This window comes from Mesitornis unicolor, unplaced genomic scaffold (genome assembly GCF_000695765.1).
Source record: "Mesitornis unicolor isolate BGI_N332 unplaced genomic scaffold, ASM69576v1 scaffold2390, whole genome shotgun sequence".
NCBI classification, from domain to species: domain Eukaryota; kingdom Metazoa; phylum Chordata; class Aves; order Mesitornithiformes; family Mesitornithidae; genus Mesitornis; species Mesitornis unicolor.
Window position 1 is genome coordinate 61503 of NW_010156182.1, and position 21039 is coordinate 82541.

General features: G+C 38.4%; 1 protein-coding gene across 1 annotated transcript in view; it reads right to left on the reverse strand.

Annotated features, from left to right (window-relative positions):
• The window catches only part of HECTD2 (HECT domain containing E3 ubiquitin protein ligase 2), a gene marked incomplete at its 5' end in the record, with an annotated part of 35495 nt that extends 14460 nt beyond the window's left edge, over positions 1 to 21035 (reverse strand). The window contains 10 exons of the mRNA XM_010182047.1: positions 1057 to 1180; positions 2926 to 3074; positions 4154 to 4263; positions 5349 to 5394; positions 5981 to 6045; positions 6623 to 6712; positions 7612 to 7714; positions 9848 to 9986; positions 15610 to 15739; positions 20973 to 21035. Coding sequence (XP_010180349.1) covers positions 1057 to 1180; positions 2926 to 3074; positions 4154 to 4263; positions 5349 to 5394; positions 5981 to 6045; positions 6623 to 6712; positions 7612 to 7714; positions 9848 to 9986; positions 15610 to 15739; positions 20973 to 21035 — 1019 coding nt within the window. The remainder of the gene's footprint in view (positions 1 to 1056; positions 1181 to 2925; positions 3075 to 4153; positions 4264 to 5348; positions 5395 to 5980; positions 6046 to 6622; positions 6713 to 7611; positions 7715 to 9847; positions 9987 to 15609; positions 15740 to 20972) is intronic.
• Positions 21036 to 21039: the final 4 nt, after the last annotated feature.

A 21039-nucleotide genomic window follows, 5' to 3' on the forward strand; every position in this document is an offset into this window, starting at 1 on the left:
TTTGGATGTGGGTGCCAAAACAGCCAGATGGTGCCAATGAAAAAGGAAAAACGAATTTTGAAGCTCAGCAGCATTCAGATTCCAATGCTTTGACTGGGACTATGCAAAGCCTACTGTGCATTTATTGCTATCATGTGTCATGTCTTTTCGTCGGTTTTTTTGTTATGGTTTGGTTTTTTCCTTCTTCCTACCCAAGCATAATATCAGGTATCAGACAGAAGCCTAGCTTAAAATACCTGCTTTGGTGAAGCAGATCTTGCTCTCCAAGTTTTCCTCAACTGCTGCTAACGACGAGGAAAACGGCACATGCAATAAACAAAAAGCTACATTTGGGTAGCTGATGGCTGATGTCTTAAATTAGCTTACTGAAAAGACTTGAGATATGGGGAAATTTTAATTGATCTTGTGATTCAACTGTATAGACTGAGTGACACATACTGATACGCTGAAAAGCGCAGCTATACAAAAATAACATTTTTATTAATAAAAAATGTAAATAAAATTTTAAATTTTAGCGGAAAGATGAAGTGTCTGTTTCTCTAGATGTTTCTAAACCATTCTCTGACAAGAAGACAAAGACCTTGGCAAGTTTTGAGTCTGTAACAGTTTATCTTGTATCTTTATTTTCACGTAACAGAAATAGTACAATTGACTTTGCTGGAACAAATATGATTTCATTTTCTATACTTTTTCATAATAAAGCAGTAAATATGCACACAGCACCACTTTATGAACGTACTGGAGGTCAAAATACGTCTGTAGTAAGACATAATTAGAAGTCTATGCCAATAAATAATAAACTCATTATCATGTATATTTTACATCTTTTTCTGCAGTTTGCAAGGGCAGAATGAGATTTATTTCAGTCAATCACGCGTCCATGCAGCAGCGAATACAGCAAATAGTTATCTATACATATATATATACACACATAAATGGTACACGTAGCCTATATACCCACACTATAAACACACTATATATAAGATGGATATACATAATGTAGGTATGGTGCTTTGAAATACTACTTAACAAGAAACAACCACTTACTCCTCTTACCTGTGTGAATTTCCATAACATTGCCAGTTATGATATTCTTCCATGAGATCAATATGATCAAGTGTAGAATTATAGAAATCCGTATATGAAATAATAGGAGGACTGATCAGACTATTTGCAGCATCTACAAAGAAAACACAAAAGTCTCTTAAAATACAGCCTGGATTCAGGACATGTTTCCTAGGCATCCTGAGCACTGGTGACTTCAGAAGCTTGAAGCCAAAGCAGCTGCTAATACCTTTGTCTCAGTTCTAGCTACAGAATTAAAACTATAACACCATATGACATCATATTAATGGCTGTAGAAAAGAGTAAATCCCTCGTTCAGCCCTCTTATGAGAACCTCCACTTAACTCTAGCCCACCAAGTGACATACACTAAGTTAAGGTTTCACAGACAAATAATATTGTGTTCTGCTGAAATCAATGAAAAAGCAGTTTGACAGATGGATTTCTTAAATACCTCCATTTAATTTCAAACATAGCAATGGATATAACATCCACATGCTTTCCAGTTAAGAATTTGTTTGAGTTTGATGGCTGTTTGCAAAAGGGAGGGGCACAAAACATAGTATGCAAAGATAAACCTATTTCCTCAGGTAACTACTTAACCATCTAGACTCACCAGTTCAAGAATGAAGTACTTGACCAAATGAAGAAAACCAATTCACGTTTAAGCTCTCTCATGATGTAACAACCACATGATGTCAAACAGCTAAGAAGTCTTCTGTATTTGCACTTAAACCTAATTTAACTTCAATCAGTCAGACAGAAAATAGCATATTTTGAATTACTAGATCTCCCTTTTATCAGAACGAAGGAGTCAGCAACTCTTTCGTAGAGGACTAGACACCACATGTCTTGGTTTTAGATGCAGTGGAGCTTGTGTGTCTGAACTGTCGCTCTGATCTGGCAGGACTGTGAAGAATGCTTCTAAGTAAAAGTTTTAAGTTGACAGCAAAATGAAAACATCCTCATTCCAATCTTAATGTTCACTTGGTGTTTTCATTTTCTCTGAGGAAGGAAAAAGGTTTTTTACTCCTCAAGAAAATGGGGCTGACCTTAAGCCACTGTAAATACTCTAATCACTAAGCTACTGGGGATGAGTCGAAGATAAAGTTTGCACTTGCAGTGGTCCAATTTGCTGTGCTCTGTGTCGAGCTGGACATTGACTTGTCTTTTTAAAGTTGTGGTTTTGGACTTGAGGCATATACATTTCCTAACTTCTCCTAGATGCGAAATATTTTTGTGAGGATAAGCCAGTTACAGAAGAAATTCTGGCAATTACACATTTAAAAACAGTTTATTTTCTAAATCTAAGGGAAACTTTAACCATTGGTTACTTCTGTGGGTTTTTGTTTGAGTGATCTTCAGTTGTTTTTACAGGAAAATGAAGCATTGCAATTATCCTCTACTGGAAAGCAAGTACAAAGATGGAATGTTATTTGTTATTCATCCAATAGAAGATGTTATTTGTTGCTTACTACTTTTTTGCATTTTGTTGTAGTTCATACTGTGCCACCATCGTCAGTCTTCCTGAGAAGAGGAAAGTTCTAAACTATCCCCCTCCATAGGTGTGTATATATATATACACACACATACAAATGGCCCCTCCGTAGGTGTGTATATACACACACACACACAAATGTACATCTATATATCTATATACATGTATACACAGTTTAAAAAAAAAACCTACTACATAAAGCCAGGACTTTGGTTGCTGATGGAATCCACCAGGTACATTTCCCCATCGGTGGAAACTCTTCAGGTTTTGCAGGAAACAGGCGTAAAGAAATGAATTGCAGATACAAATGTACATCTATATATCTATATATATGTATACACAGTTTAAAAAAAAGAAACCTACTACATAAAGCCAGGACTTTGGTTGCTGATGGAATCCACCAGGTACATTTCACCATCGGTGGAAACTCTTCAGGTTTTGCAGGAAACAGGCGTAAAGAAATGAATTGCAGTAACCTGTCCACCAGCTGCTTGAACCTCTTCTGTGAAATCCTAAATCAAACATGCTGCAGTTACCCTCGTGTGATCACTATCCACATTACAGCTTATATTACCAGATTTCAGTGTTATTTAAAAACAAAGAAACAAACAACATGCTTTTGCCCTATACACAAAAGCAAAATTCCAAACAAAGTTTGAGAAGCATGCTTTTAAATACTGGCACACAGCAATGCCCTTCAGTGTACCCCTAATGACGCTTTCTAATATCTATGATTTTTTTTGTGTGTTAAAAAAGTATTAGAATCATTACTTGTTCTTGACTTTAACACCAAGAGGGCAAAACGCATTTGCAAACACTCATTTAAATGAGATCATGTATTACCACAATTTTAAGCAAATCTAGACATATGACAGGGTGGGGGGAGGGAAATATAATTTCCATCCTTATAGAGAAGAAAATCCTTTGTTAACAGACTCCACAGGAGATAAGGGAATTGTGAATGTGGCCATTCAAAGCTTTTGCAGAGTCATCACAAGGAAGGCAACCTGCATTACAACTTAAAAGCCAGTCTTTGGGCAGTCACTCCCATATGACTTTATTAATAAAGGTGCTACTGGAGTTATTTCAATTAATTAAAAATCAAATGCCCTAACGACACCCTCTCACCACCTCCAGTACACTATGAAGTGGGAGCTTAATTTCCTTGGTGGTTTTCATACAATATAGTAAAGTTACAGTATCTTTTGCAAATTATGCAAGATAAACCTTTATTTAAACAAAGGTAATGAAGCTGTCTGTATTAGTAATACCATTTAAACAGGTACCTGAATGTTTACACACAAGTTATTTTGCATGTGTTATGGAAAAAATAACTTACATAAGTTATTTTGCAATTAAGGCTTTTATGCATAAAGATGTTAATTTTTATACATTAGATACAGTTTGCATCTATAAATCAGTATCACTTAGTGAACTATGTCCAAAGGTACTTTGAAAACAACAAAAACAATCTCTTCAGTCAATTAAATTAACTTTCATATAATTTATAAAACACTCAACATCAATCGAAATACAGAACAATCTTCATCCAAAAATGGAATTTTAATTTTATCTTTTATTTATTTTTTACTTTTTAGACCAGTGCACTAGGAAATGATGGTCAGCTTCTGTTAAGGCTGCTATCTGTCTTAGCAAGTGAGCATAGATGACATAAGTAGAAGTGTTACTAAATTGAGGATTCTGAAAAAGATTAAAAAAACGTGTTAGGTTAATAAAACGCATAAAGGGAAGAAAGTCGTTAGGATTTTTTCTTGTTTGTTGCTGCCAGTACAATTACACAGGAAAGGAATTCACAAAATTGCTGTGACAGTGGTAAAACTATTAAAAGAGATTTGCAACTTCTAGTCAAATAAGAAATACATAACTTGTATATTGTACAAGTATGGTTTGATCTTTTGTTTCAAAAGAAAGCCCACAAGTAACAAAGGCAGTACTTAATATATTTTTCTAGGTTATCGTTTACTGTGTACCACATAAATTACACTGAGTGAAGTGCTTTCCATCTCAGTAATGCAGATTCCCATAGCACCTGTCTTCCTGCACATCAGTCCAAACTTATATTCCTTCTCACGTGCGAGTTCACACATTGCCACTTTGCAGCAGGATATATTCCTCATAATTCACAGCTAGCATACCACCCCTGAGAAGAAAACTGTTGTCTCAAAAAGATAAACTACCATCTGATCTTCTCAAGTAACAGCAGAATCATCTCCTTGTACAGAGAGGTGTTAAGTGCAGTGGCAAAACTTAAACGGGAAATTTCCTACAAATGCAAATCAACCACAGTAGCAAAGGTAACTGGTTAACACAAACAGAAATCAATGTAGCCAGTCAGACTGGAGAGAGTCTGCTGGATAAAATGCAACACTGGAGAAAGTTACAGCAATATGAAAAAGTGCATATACTGAAACTTTCTGGAAAGATCGGAGTTGAAGAATATCAGTAAAGCAAATCTGGGAATAAGGAAGAAATAAGAACAAATAATCTGCTAAAACAATTGTTCTTTCAACCCACAAAATGATAGGAAACTACTATATGACTGCTAGCTCATAGTTTTAATCTATGCAACCTTTCCCCATCAACCATCTGCCATTAAGCTCCCATTCCCATCATGCATACCCCACACTTCTTCCATATTTTAATACATTCTTATAACAGGAAATTAAATGTGAGGTATCTCAGCTATACAAAGTATCTTGTTTGCACAGTATACTGGTTTATAGATTATAAATTCAGAAGACAAATAAACAGTGTATTTTTCTTACCTGTAAAAGTATACAGTATGCTCTAAGATCATCTTTTGTTCGCGGCCTATGAAGAATGAAATAAGCAGAACCGTATGTATACGTCATGTACATACATGAAGAGTCATGAAATCATGCACCCTACAATTTAACTTAGCTTTGACAATACACGTTGAATACCATATTTAAGGATCTTCACCTCTCTGAGAAACTGAAAAGGACACGACTTGAAGATTCTGACCGCATACTGCACTGCTCTTTCTATGATGTTGCCACACAGAAATGGTATTGTAAAGTAAACTTCAAAGAATCATCTAGGTGAAAACATCCTCGCTGCTGTTGGGACGGGCAGGGAGAATGTTTTAATCTAGATAAATTCCTTCATTCATCTCACAGTTCAGATGCCTGAAAGATTACCCTGGCAACAAGCAGCTGAGATTTCGTGGGGGAATGTATGGCTGGTCTGGGTCTGGGTCTGCCTCTCAGAGGTTCAATGTCAGCTTAGAGAGTTCACAATGTATTTCGCAGATTTGCCTGCCAAAGGCAGACAAGTTCTTACGAGTCAAATAAGTTGTACAAAAACATTTTCTTTTCTTTGGCTAAAGCAATAAAGACAAAAGCACAGCACTAATGCAAACAGTTGTTATAATTACCCTTTCCATTCTTGTAGCAGACCATTAATTATTCCTTTTAGAACTGACTTCTGAACATCTTGAGGCTATTGAAAAAGGAGATGAAAAATCACATCTGATGTAATTATACACATTCTACATAAGATATGGTACAAACAAGCAAGTTTGTCTTGCGTGTTTATTCAAGCCAGATAAGAAGTCTTTGTATTACGATGCTGAGCATTAAGTATCTTTTCTCACAGCCAAGGCCTGCAGTGGTGCCAACGGTGGCTTTCAACACTTCAAACAGCTTGAAAACTGTAACTATAATTTCTAAATGACACCCATCCTTTGTTTACTAGGCACAGTACCTACTCTTTGTTACCCCCATCGTCACATTTTCCCAATTTCCCACCGTGCAGTGTCCCATCAGTCATGTCATACCTTACAAGTGGTCTTTGAGATCTACCACAGTGTAAAGTGTGCATTACTAATAACAAAACTTTCCTCTTTTACTAGAGCGGTTTTCACGATTCCGTGGCAATTCTCATGGGATCATTTTAAGTATGTTTTGAGAGGTTCTTCACAAATCATGCCTATCTCAGAAAAAGTTTTGGTATAAATTGCTTCTTAGCTGAAATAATTGTTACAATGTTTTAAAACAAATTCTTTTCTTCTACTTACAGTATTTAATAAGGCATCAAAGACAACATTCACAAATTTTGCATTGATTCCAGAGTCCTCAATGGTATTAAATGGAGAATTGGTATCTTTCTGCAAGTTAGATAATACAAGAAGCATTTTGGTTTTGAAATGTTTTGAATACTTTAGCTATCTTAGAAAATAAAAGTTTAACAGTAAGTTTAAACAAAACACATACATATGTAACTATTTATTTTCCTTATCACAAACATAAGAATTTAAGTTGCTTTTGTTAATATGTGAAAGATGAAGCTAAACAATAGTAATCCTACACACTGGCAATAATCATGTAACTCCATTACCTTGTTCTATTTTAAAAGTGTAAAATGGTTTCAAATAATAAATTACATTGAAAATTCACCTTTCATCTTTGTTCTCGATCCATCACCAGACAAGAGCAACAAAATCATAAGCATTCAACAAGTAACTAAGAGTCGCAGATTATTTTGTCTAGGCTCAGGCCCTACTGGCCATACTAAACATCATACGCACCTTTTCCTCTGCAATAGGCAGCAAATACTAATTTAGCATGAATCCAGAAAGCTTTCACACACAAATACGATCGTTCCCAAGGAAACCTGAGTATGCCATCACAAAACAAGGACAGCTATACTACTTGAGTCCACACACACTTTTTTTTAAGGGACAGGGAATTTCTGTTTGCAGACGTGCCTGGGCCTTCGTATTAGCTGCATTAGCTTGCAGGGTTTTAAACTGTAGCTTGTGCAGAAAGTATCTACACGGTCACAGTGCCACAAAATGAAGTACATACACTTGAAATATAGTTGCCTGAAGTGGAATTAATAAATCAGTGCATTAACAGATTGTCTACCAGAGGCAGGTGAGATCATGACAGAAGTATTTCACTGGCCTTGAGGAACTAGCTGCAAGCCTTTAACTGATGCTTTTGTAGACACTTTGAAGACACAAAACACTGTAAGTACTAAATAGTATTAAGAATTATTTTCTACCTTAAATGCAGCACTTATCTCCAGGAAAGAATCAAATGTTGTGGAATAAAAATAATGTACAGCTTTCCAATCTCCTGACGACTTAGCCTTTTCTACATCATCCCTAGAAAGAACATATTAAAATATTGGTAATATGAGAGTTCAATCTCACCAATCACTTCGACTTTAACCTGCACTGTAACTCTAAGCTTCCCTCACTATGAACACTTAGAAGACAGACAAGTATAATATCAGTATTTTCCTAACATCTTCCTTGTCATTTTAAGATCATGGTATTACAAGAGAACAAAAGCACAGTTTGTGTTTGATTCATCTGAGCAATATCTCTTATTCAAAATGTTAACTGATGGTGTCACAGTTCGGTATGTTAAGACAAATAATTAGCAGAACAGAATTATGCTGAAGATACACTGACATGATAAAATTTCTGAGACTAATTGAAGTACGCAGGCTCCTCAAGCAGTCAAATTCATCATCATTTGTACAAAATTTTCTCTTCAAGTTTTTCAAATAAAACTTAATCTTTGTGGGTGACTGTACACGTTCCTTAAGGGGACAAAAAAAATAATCTATGGGTTTACTCTTCAGGTCCTTTTATGTATTTGACCTGAAAGTAACTATCTGTATACAGAATTTTTGTATGATATCATACATATCACACCAACCTTTGATGCAGTTTTATTTTAGCTATCTATAATGCTGGTGATACAAATCTCACTTGGCTCCACCCCCAGATAATTTCTTTGTACAAGATATTTTTTTAAAAAAGTTACCAGTGGGACATTCCAAATATGTTAATGAACTTCTAATGCTCGACTTGAAAGAATAAAATTCTTGATAATTACCTAATTAGGCAGCAGTCAATTGATACAAAAACCTGAATCTAGAAAAAATTTCAGCTCTTCAGATCACCTGGATACCAAAAAAGGATCACCTCTTGTCTAATTCTTTCATACCTGTTTCCTTCTCCACCAAACACACACACAGACTAACCAAAAGGCATTCCTTTTGCTCACTGAATGCACAAGATTTCAAACACTGCAAAGAGCCACAAAGAAGAGCACACGCTCATGTGTCTCTTGGAACAATGGTGATTTGTTTTCCCCATCTGTCTGACAAATAGAAGAATCAGGTTTCTACCTAGGAAGACTTCTCCCCATTTCCTCACCAAGATTATCTTACTGTAAAAGACTCAAGGGTACTACAGCAGCACAGCGCTGCTCTGTGGGCTCTACAACTAAAATAAAAAAAATTAATTAGTAAATACCCCTCTAAGAATACATCCACTCTAAAGAAACATTTTGAGAATATATGTTAACGTATTGCAGGCAGAATCCTCAAGCGCAGTCGCACCTTATGCTGTCTGTAAGTTTTTCAAAGTCCTGCCAATTCCTCAAATGAGAGTCAACATCACAATTTTTTTGAATATAGCTATGTTAAGCAGAGGGAAAAAAAAAACATTCTCTATTGCCTTGTACAGTCCACAAAATCAACATTCCAGGTCCTCAAATATGAAGTGTTTTCCAACAACACAACTTTTGGGAACGTAGCTCCCATAGGAGGTTCAATCTGAACATGAGGAAAAACTTTTTCACTGTGAGGGTGCCAGAGCATGGCCCAGGCTGCCCAGAGAGGTTGTGGAGTCTCCTTCTCTGCAGACATTCAAAACCCGCCTGGCCGTGTTCCTGTGTGACCTGGTCTGGTGATCCTGCTCTGGCAGGGGTTGGACTGGATGAGCTTTTGAGGTCCCTTCCAACTCCTAATATTCTGTGATAGCTATGTTACTTAATACATTTAATACATTCCACTTAAATACATTTAAGTGTCTGATGTGCAGTGTTTCCCACAAGACTGAGAACGCCCAGTACCTCCATGGACAAGACGCACCACAATTGTCAGTACAAACAAAATACCTAACACTGAAAGGTATTTTCCAGCCTACAATAAGGCATATATATATATTTTTTATACCCACTGAATGTCAGGAACTGAATTTCTATCTCTAAAGTACAAGCTTTGCCATTTCTTGAACAAAACAACACTTCAAGCTAGAGAAAGTACGTTGATAATTTTCATAGTGACAGTTATGAATCCCACCATCACAACCAAACTGACTGCTGCTACTGCTACTACTGAACTGTCCCCTCATTGGAGATTAACAAATTCAAATGACTGAATTAGGACAAAATGAAGAAAGCTCAAAAGAAGAAGTTTTAGAAACACCAATGTAACTTACTGGAAATCTTTCACAGTTTTAGTTCGAATGGGAAAGGAAGGTTCAGGAGGAATTGGTGCTTTCAGTTCTTGGGGTAGTGTATCTATAGAGATGCGCTGCTTTTGTCGTACATCGAGGCAAATAGGTGGCAGCTCTCTCACTTATCAAAAACAAAAAAACAGTAAATACAATGCAGTCATATAAATAAACAGGTAGCTAGTAAAATATGAATACGTAGAAACTAGAAAGAAAAAAGAAAACTCACACTTTCTGATGCTATGTCTTTAAACCCCTACCCATCCAAGTACTTTTCTTACCATATGCTCATCCCAGACAGGATGGAAACTTCCACTAATTGAAGGGAAATAAAACCCTGTAAACAAAAGCTGTGTCCTGAGTTCATAACTAAGTCTTTGCGAACAAACTGCTCCGTCCTGCCCATGGAGGGAGAAAATTGGCCAGTCTGTCACCTATCTAAGGCTTTCTGAAAGACTGGAGGCTCCTCTATTTTATAAATGCACTGCTGGACAAGTTGCAAACAAATTGTCTGCTACAAAAACAAAGAAAACCAGGACAGATTTTCACAACTGAATTGCTGGCATATGGCTGATAAAAAAAAAATAATTAAAAAAACCAGAAAATCAATCTGGTCATCTGTATTCCAACCAGCTATTATTAGGGAAGATAGCCAAATACTGTACTTGCATTAAGACACATTGGTATTAAATCAGTACTAACACACTGGTATACACACAGCAGCATTCACATCACACAAGCTCATATATAATTTCATTTTCAGAAATGAGTGCTGCAGACTTTTCATTGAATCTATTATTTGTAGCTGTAAACGCTCAACCTTCTGAACATTAAGCCAATTGCCTTCTAAAGTCAGATGCATAATGAAAGTGCCTGTTGTGAACATCACATCCATCTGAACCTATGAGGAACTCAAGCTAAGCAAGTTGGAACACAAGTACAAAAAAACCCCAAGTACACAAACACATGAAAAAAGCCCCGCAAAGAGTCAAGGGATGTAATGGAATCGCAGAGTTACCCAGAGTGATCCTGCCTGAAAGACAAACTGAGCAGTTCATGACTGGCAGCTGTTAGTCACGAATAGTAGTGCTGTCCATTATTGTATTTACAATATATTTTCTAAATATTGTAATGTGCACACTGCAACACTGGTGTTCCCTACTCCTAAGAAAAGTCTCAAGCACAACCACACAAAAATCCAACTATTTTCTGATATACAAGGACAATTCTTCAGTTGTTTTCTGTCTTGCAGAGAACTACCGCTGAAATGGCAGCATCTTTGAACATTTATTCTCAATAAATTTGTACTGCCTGTACAAACAGAAGTGGTTTAAGCAAGGTCTTTCTATTCTACTCCTTACTTTATATTTGATCTGAGAACGTTGTATAGTGTTTATGTGGCAAGGTTTTGGCAGCAGGGTGGCTGAAGGGGTGGTGTCTGTGAGGAGAGATGGGGCTACCTGTGTGTCAGGCACAGTCAGCTCCAAAACAGACTCACCACTGGCCAAAGCTGAGCCCATCAATGAGGTGGTAGCACCTCTGTGACAGTCTAAGAAAGGGTAAATAACACTGCACAGCAGCTGAGAGAGAGGAGGGATTAAAAAGAAAAGAGAGAAACTACGCTGCAGACATCCAGGTCAGCAGAGGAGAGGGAAGGAGGTGCTCCAGGCACTGGAGCAGAGATTCCCCTGCAGCCTATGGAGAAGACCATAGTGAAAGCAGGTTGTCCCCCTGCAGCTTTTCATTCCTGAAGGACTGTACCCTATGGAAAGGGCCCCATGTTGGAACAGTTCTTGAAGACCTTCAGCTCATTGGAAGGACCAATGTTGGTGAAGTTTGTGAAAGACAGCATCCCGTGGGAGAGAGCCCACGCTGGAGCAGGGGAACAGCATGAAGCAGAAGGATTAGCAGAGGTGAAGTTTTATGAGCTGGCTGCAACCTTCATTCCTCACCTCTTGCACTGCTTGGGGGAAATGAGGCTCTTCAAAGAGTCAGGAACGGAGGAGTGAAATTGAGCCTGGTAAGAACAGGGGCAAGGGGAAGGTGTTTTGAGTGTTGTTTTTGTTTTGTTTAACTGGCAATAAATTAGTGTCCTCAAGGCAAGTCTGTTTTGCCTGTGACAGTAATTGGAAAGTGGACTCCCTGTCATTAACTCAACCCATGAGCTTTGTAATCTTATTTTCTCCCCATGTCCTGTTGAGCTGGGGGGAGTGATAGAGCAGCTCGGTGGGCATCTGGCAGCAAACACATGAAAACAATACTCCAGTGCAGTATACATAAACAACTGTTTTACTGAGTGTCTTCTTAAATATTCTTAAAAAGGTTTTTTTAGTCTGATTTATACTGCACATTTCTAAAAGCACTTATATGAATTCTGACATATGTTTGGGATACAAGATACTGTATAAAAGTGTCCTCAAACGTCAAACATATTAAACCAAAGTCCTCTATGAATTGCCTAACAACCTTCTAAGCCTTTTCACTACCATTCCAAGAGTAGCTGTTTTTTTTAAATTAACTAAACATCAAAGTAGTATCACTACTCTGCTGCCTACTGCATTTATCACAGCAGGGAAATGGCTGCTAACAAAACACTGAGAACCCAAAGGCAGATTCTTTTCACTCGCACTAATGACAGAGACACCATCACTGTGACTTAACTCAGCCACCATTCACCAGACGATAATAGATCAGAGCTGCCCTCAATCCTGACTGTGGCATCAGTTACAGATATGGAACCTCGCCCACTCTCACATCTGGAATTTAGAGGTATTTAAAGAGTAGTAATTTAAAAAACAAAGTGGACACATAGGTACTAAATTAATTCAAGCCAGGGTGCCAAACAACCTCACCATGGAAGTGCTCTACTACTGCACATCATTCTCTGAAAGCAGGATAGACTCACCTCAAGAAACTAAGTCTTATACTCTGAGAAAGACAAGTCATTTTAATTCAGCTCTCATTCTGTCTTCTCAATTTTAAAGGGATTAAACATCGAATTATAACCAGCTGAATACACTGAAATGAGGAAAATATTCTTTCCACATCTGCAGAAGAGACGGCTGCTAACAGAAGCCATTTCTCATTTCAGTAAATTGAGGCTGCAGATGCTAAAGTGGTAACGTGCGCCCTGTCAGTGGTGCAGGTTATTTTCCGAAATGTAAGCAGCTCAAATTAGATATACTAAAACTGAGATTTAATAGTATGTTTAATAAATACTGTCAACTTCAGTATGCTTTGCCATAATTCAAGTTTATTTGTAAACAGACTTATTTGCTCATCTGACATTCAAAAATATTAATTAGGATCTGTCACTTGAGTTCTACCGAGGAGAAACTTGAAACTTTATGTACTGTGTTGATAAGCAGCGCTAACACAATATCACAAGAAAAAGCAGTAATTTCTGGCTGTTTGCCCGGTTTCATGAAGCAAAAAGGCTCAGCAATGCATGACTGCTTCAGGAATAGTAAAAAAATTTGAGGAAGAAAATCTCATTGATACAAAGCAGAATTGACTACTACCAGAAAATTTAGGGTGAATGAATTTAGAACAGCAGTTATTTTCACAGCAACGAACATAGCTACTGGCAGATGAAAACGTTCAAAGTGGGTAAAGCAAACAAATCTTGCTTGTATTTGCGACGTTATGAAAGAACTAGAATAATGAACAGTTAAATACTTCCAAGGCAGTCATCACACTATCATGTGCAGCAAGAACTGAGGGCATTTCAAGAGATAGAGGAGTTCAGAGTTTACCATTCTTGTCAGGTACAAAAAGAAAAGGGGGGAGGGGGTGGATTTCTTCTGCTTAGTTAAATGAATTCTGCAAAAGGGTACTTTTCATGTGCATTTCACACAATATATCTAATTTTATTTTGCCCTGAATTGAATTAGGCAGCAGGCTTTCATATCATAAGACTGGATTAAGCAACAGAAGCTGGACAGGAAACAAGGCTTAAATAATGAAAAAATGAATCAACTGCATGCATGTTTCTGTTAAAAAGGTTAGCAGCTGAGTAGTTAATACTGACAAGAGCTCACTGTTAGCTTCTGAGGAAAATAATGTTATCTGAAAAAGGCAAAACATTCTATTTCTCCGAAGACTTTCACACTCCAACGACATGGTGATTGTTTACACTCAATTCACAAACACACACTTTAAAATCAAAGGTGAGAGCCATGGCCATCTGAAGATTGTTCTTCCAGCTTCATTAACTTGACCTTACAGCACTATGTAAGAACCAGCAGAGCTCTGGCCTGCTTTGCAGCATCTTCTTTTTGCCTTACTCCAAGCATAGCGCTCAAGAAAACCACTTCAACCTGAACTCCAGTAAAGTACGCAGCAGCGGGAGAATTCTTCACCCGACACCTCCTGCCACCTTTGCTTCCTTTGTGAGGTACAAAGTGACTTAAACAAAGTAAAAAATCTCTCGTGTAAAGCCGTCATTTGCACATAATTGCCTCTTGTTTTTCAGCGAGTGCCATTTAAAGTAGAAAGCACTTCCTTACTTCATAACAAAAATTGGTTTAAAACAAAACCAAAACAACATCAACAACAAAAAAACCCAAAAAAACCACAACCCAACCCAAAACGTGACTTAAGCAAAGTAAAAAATCTCTCGTGTAAAGTGAAAAAGTAAAGCCGTCATTTGCACATAATTGCCTCTTGTTTTTCAGCGAGTGCCATTTAAAGTAGAAAGCACTTCCTTACTTCATAACAAAAATTGGTTTAAAACAAAACCAAAACAACATCAACAACCCAAAAAAACCACAACCCAACCCAAAACGGTCTTGCCTTGACTTTGACTTTTGCAGTACAGCTAGCAAGCGTACAAAGATTATTTCAGTCAGGATGCAATCCTGCAAGACATAAGCCAGCTTTTTCTGCACAACTTTGAAACCGACAATATCTGTCCATAGCTTCATTTCAAACTCACACTACCAAGATCTCTTGAGCAATGCAGTCTCTTTCTCTGTAGCCTTGAATTCATTGAGTGCTACAAAAACTTGGAGAACCACAGAGTAAGGCAGCTGAGAGGGACCTGGTCAAAGGCAAAAATCAGTATAAACCTGACAAAAGTTTGTACAACCTTTTAATAAAAGTCCCAAATTACTGAAATTCCATACCTCGGACTAAAAATCTAAAAAAATTCAGCTCTAACCACAATGTAATCTCATGAGACTTCGTGATTCTAACCTATCACACTGAATACACAGCTCCACTTTGTCTCTTCATCATACAACAACCTTCCTTCCTGCCTTTAAACCTCTTCACAACATACCAGTTTTTGCCTGTGAATTTTATTTTGTGTCATCACTGGCCTTCATCTTCACTGAAAAACAGCAACTCTCAGTGCCTGTCTCCCTTAAAAGCCTCATCCCTGCCATCCTTCAGATGGTCACAGGAAAATTTTCATGAAGTTCTGACACAATTTCTAGGGAAGCTGCTATCGGACTGCAGCCAGACAAACAGCATCTGCAGAGGGACCACCAAGTCTGTAACTTTCTTTAACACTTCAGATCATTATTTCATCCTCCAGGTCTATTTGTTTTTCTTTTCCAACTCATCTCAATGATGTAACCTCTAGAGAGGATGGACAATCATATACTGCTGCCTGTACAACGTACAGCACAGCATACTTTAATGAATTCTAGATTTTCTGGCGCTACCACAATACAAATATTGGCAGAACACTGAGCACCTTCTTAAACTGGTAACTAAGTAACACGGGGCTTTTATTCTCTTACCATTTTTGATGTTGGGTATAACAAGTTGTGTAGGCGAATTTCTGTTTCCGATGCCTTCTTTCTTTTGGTTGATAGTTGTGATGAAATTGCTGAAAGTGGAAAACTGATTTTTGGCTCCTCTCTCCAACCCCTGTAATTAAGATGACAGCATGCTATAAAGGGCTAATACATGACTGCAGGAGTGATCTTACTCATGAGGTATTACACAGAACCCTTAAATATCTTTCATCTTGAAATCAGATTGGCAATACCTAAATAATATATAAATAATGATTCTGCAAGTTTGTTTCAAAGTAAATCAGAGGAGATACCATAAAATTCCTTTCCATTGTATTCAAAAGCTCAAGTGTTGATTTACAGGATATAGATATCCTTGGATTACCGTGAGGAAAACACAATATGATTAGAATGCTTTCCACAATATTCTAACTTTCTGTATCCTAATTTCTAGCTACTTTTATACTCCTTACTACATCCAACTCAGTTTAAACAGATGAAAGTGTCCCACTTTCCTTTTTCCAAATAACCCCAGGATACTGCAGTAGTTTAGACAAATTTCCCAGGACTTGAAATGCGGGGCCAACAATTCTATGGGAGCTAACCTGCTAATAAAATTTAAATACTGGCTACCTGGGTAAAACCCTCTAATGACTCAAAATGGTCAGCATCAGCTGCTACTGAAGGAAGGCTAGCAACAAGCGTTTGCTAACGTGGTGTGAAAAACAACCTGCCCGAGTACCTGTACGTGCTGCCACCAAGGAGTCTGCACAGGCCTTTGCCAAGAAATGTTGAGTGCCAGTGTGTCTTAACAGTGCACAGAAGTGAAATCACATAACAGCCTTCCAAAGGACTGCACCAGCCGGTCTGTTTGACACCATGTGCTGTTAGATACACTTACTCACTCTGGAGAAGCTGCAAAGCATAGGTGAGTTAAGGGGCTTGACCAAGGTGACAGAAATCACACGATGGAGGTTTTAATTTCAATCTCTGCTCTAAGTCACCAGCTGATATGAGGCAAAGGCAGATCACCTCAAAAAAACGTACACACTCTTCCTGCACATCATGATTTTCAGCCTCACATTAACCTAAAGATTCATTTGTTTGATACCTGGTATCTGTACTCTCAGAGAAATGCTTTCATGCAAATCAAAACTAATTCCCCAAACGACAACAGAAATTCTGGAATAATTAACATAATATCCTACACATTTTTAAACTCGTACATTTCCGTTTCCCCTTAAGAGGGGTAAATTTGCACTAAGACGTGCAGCCAGAGTCTCGAGAAGAGCACTTCACTTCCACCACAGCATCCTGAAATACCACCAAGAGGGCAATAACACAGCCCATAAGTTAAATTTGCCAGGCCGCAGCGTATGCAAGCTGGTACACTGCCAGGAATTTTAAATACCTGTGGCACAAACAGCCATTTTCCCATGGCTTATAACTCAGCAAAGTAGAAATCTGAACAATCAGCAGGACTTCTGACTTTAAAAATACCGAGTTTCAATTTCTAGCTCCAAATTCCTTGTGTGCAACAAACATTCAAAACCAAAATGTAATTACCACTACAATTTTCACATAAACTTTTTATTTTGTTCTGTGACCTTTGAAATATCATTAAGATGCTTCTTAAAAATCACCTGGCACTTAACTGGACAACAAACAGATCCTGAACAAACACGGCAAGACATGACTGACTGAAAAACGACTTTTAAACAAATCCAGATCTGAGGTTAATCTGCTGTGCCACAAAATGTATGCTCTAGGCAGAAATGCTCTGGAGCTTGGACTAGTGATAATTACGTTTAATAGGGAATAGATATCATTGATAATTGAGAAGAGGCGCTTTTATGAAATAGGCTATTGAGACCACCTTTTTCACTGACTCGGCTTTCTAGGTTCTACTCCAGCCATGCCACTGAAATAGCAGAGTTGAACAGTTATTTAAAAAGGCTTCTCTTAATGCTACCTCTCTCAGCAGCGGATGAAAGCACAAATATTGCACATGCTATTTACCTCCATCATCCTGCTACAAGCGCACTTCCAGCAATATTAAACAAGCATGTGGACAAAGGCTTTACTGGAAATACTGGGAAACGACATGCTCCGTATTGAGGAGCTCTGACATCTCCTGGGAGAGCAATCTAGGACAAGTGTGCAGCACCGTGCCATACTTACAAGATTTTGTAGGAGGTCAGTGAGCCTCTAGAGCCTGAGACTCCACATACACACTGCCATCAGAAAACTGAACCCCCACATAAAGAATGAGTGTGCTTAGAGTAACTGGATCAGAGTAATCTTTAATCCTCTTTTTAAAGAGCATATTAATAACTCACAACTCTGCTGGCTTCTTAGTGTAAGTTTTCCAAAGCATTAAGCCCTCCATAAGACTGGAGTAGCACTAGCATTATACTTTATAAATCTAGGTTTTTCATTACTGAAGTTAAATTAGATGGTAAAAATAAGTGAAACTGTTTGCAAAAAGCACATACAGAGCGCTTTCTGGGAAAAGGCAAGAGACCATCTAGAAGAGTTTCTTGAAAATCCGACTCTTCAGCCCTAACATAACTCACACAAGACTCATACGTACATGGCAACAAATGACAGCGAGCTTTTCTTCCCTGTGCAGGAAGACACAGAGGACGCTCAAGATAACTAAAGGCAGCTGTCAGTACAACAGCCTGTTCAAGAAGTGGCATTTTCCCTGCCATTCATATCTTGAAAGGTGTAACGTAGGACTGGTTCAGCTTTACAGAAGTCTCCACTTGTTCCTGCTCGCTAGGGGACAAGGTACTTAGCTTCCCACAAGGTTCTTTTCGCAGACTGAATACCGACCTCCAAGCCACCACCCCATACGCAATATTTCTAATCACCACTTGCCCCATAAGAAAAGCCTGAATTCCTTGCAGGGTCGTGTAAATTTATTCACCGACTAACTTAATCTCCACCACTCTCCTTAGAAATAAAAGAAAAATAAAAAAGTAACCATTCTTCCACAATTTCACACGGCCCTTGGCCCGGAAAAGCCACAACATGAATGACAACAGCAACAGTCACATCATCCCTTTATTGCAACCTGCAGCCCACTGAAGCTCCAAATGAGATATCTTTCACCACATGCTTTTAGGAGAAAAAGGATACCATGATTACCTATTGACTTACTAAAATTCTAACCTTTTCCACAGCTATTGCAGAGAATGGAAATCATTTAAAGGATGTGTCACACCTTCACGTTGCCTTCAAGGAAGCTCTAGTCATGCCACATCAGTTGCACAAGTCTACGGTGGGTCTAGAGTGCACTGAAGAAAAGCTCAATTACACAAAATTTGGGGACGTGCTCTGAGACAAGGCTCACCTCATTTAGAGACAAGGTATAGTATCTGTGTCACCATAGTCATCATATGACAGCTACAGTTTAGAAATAACAGGCAGAGACAATATGAAAATTAGGGTCATGTGGAGTATCACTGTATTTGTACTAGGCATGTATTTTTAAATGACGGGGATTTTAATGGGAAGAAAACCATGAATAAGCAAAGATGCTAGTTAAAGGACAGTCATTTCCCTCTTTTGTCATTATATCATATCACAAACTCTTCTCCCGTTTAATGAGGAGGAAGCAGAGAACACATTTTTCTCTTTATAAGTATCTGAGAGGATTTAAGTAACTCATTTCTTGATGTTCCATCAGAAACTTTAACACAAGAATTTGTATTGAAATCATGCTATAGATGAATCTCAGGACATAATTCACAAAGACCTGGGATTAGATATGTAGGGTGGTCACAAATAGGGCTTAGCAGACCAACAGTCCAATACCTTCTTCACAGTAATTCATAGAGGTCTTGCAAAAGCATACCTGCATTTCCTACTCGGTAGAGTTGAATCAAAACCGCACGCTAGTACAAATCCAGGGCTATGGAAATGTCCATTACATCTGTCCACAAAACTCTCTCTCCGCATCGCGCTCTTTGAACCCATGTGCAGCTCTTTATAAATTCAAAACCCCCCACACATTTGACAAGCAATCACACCTGGCCAGATGTGAGCTCCTCTGTAGCAGGTCACCTTAGAACACTTACGCCTGTGGGCAACACTGTGGAGGTACATGAAGGATGCACAGCTCCAAACAAGTTCTCCCAATTCTTGACAGCAGTGGGAGTTCTACCTGGCTGCCCAGTTGCACACGTTTTTCATCAGCTGAGCTCAGTCTGACACGTTCCTGACCAGCACTTGTATCTTTATCGTAAGGGACTGGCATTTGGCATTCAAAGCCCAAAGCAGAGATTGTTCAGAGGTACAAATAATTCCTGGGCACTTGCCCATTACAGACTTCTCCCACCAAATCTGTATTTGGATCACAAGAACACCACCTTCCACAGTCAGACAGATTCGCAAAGCTGAAAGGCTTTCAGAAGATTGGAACATCGTAGACAAAACACAAAATTGGCAGAACGGCTCAAAGAAGTTTGCAGTTTGCCTCCGTCTCCTTCATTTAACATTAAAATTATTTCACTACAGTCATAAACATTAGATGCTCAATCCTTTAAACTCAAGTTATGTAAAATGAAAATTTCTAGTAAGTCAGATACTTATCAGAGCTGCTGAATTAAAATCTCAGACACGAGTGGTAAAATTTTTGCTGTGTTGAACTGAAGTAAATTGCAGCAAGCTTTAACTCTGAGCTATGTAAGATATTCAACTCATGCCAGGAAAATTTTATGTTTTGTAACACTGTATGGTCAGCAGAAAGAAAATAATAACTCCATTAAAGTTAAAAATCTCAAGCAAGGCTTCTGAAATGAAACTATTCTGGCAAATATCCTTCTTGCAGCTTTTTACTCACATTAATTCATTCATCAATTAGTGAAATGTTTTGTCATCTTTGCTTCAACACAAAGTAACAACCGGAAAAGACCTTTTAAGAAAAAGTGAAAAATACAAGAATATTTTTCCAGCTAGCTCTACTGCTATTAAGTGTATTGAGCTGAAACCCTCCACCCCCAAAACCCCTTAACGAACACTCACAGTGCTGCAAGCCCTCAGTCATGACTAACCCAAAAGAGCAGACCGTTGTAAAATGTTAAAGAACTATAAGTAGATGGAGCATTTATAGCTTCATTATGTCACTGCTTACAGATGCACTTGTTATTTTTAAGAAACTTGAATGAAAGCCTCTCAGCAGAAAAGAAATTGAAAGAAATTGAAAGAAAACGACCACGAAGCTCCCCCACCACCACGGATAAAGCGGCAAACAGAGCAAATGACAGCGGGGACCGCAGACAGTCCCGCTGCCCGGGCCCGGCGGGCTGCAGCCCGGGCACTCACGGCTCGCCCGGCCCTGCCGAGGACCGCAGACCTACCCCGGCAGCCGCGCTGGATGCCGACGGGATGGGTGGCAGTTTCTCTCGTTCCTTTTCTTTCTCCTCT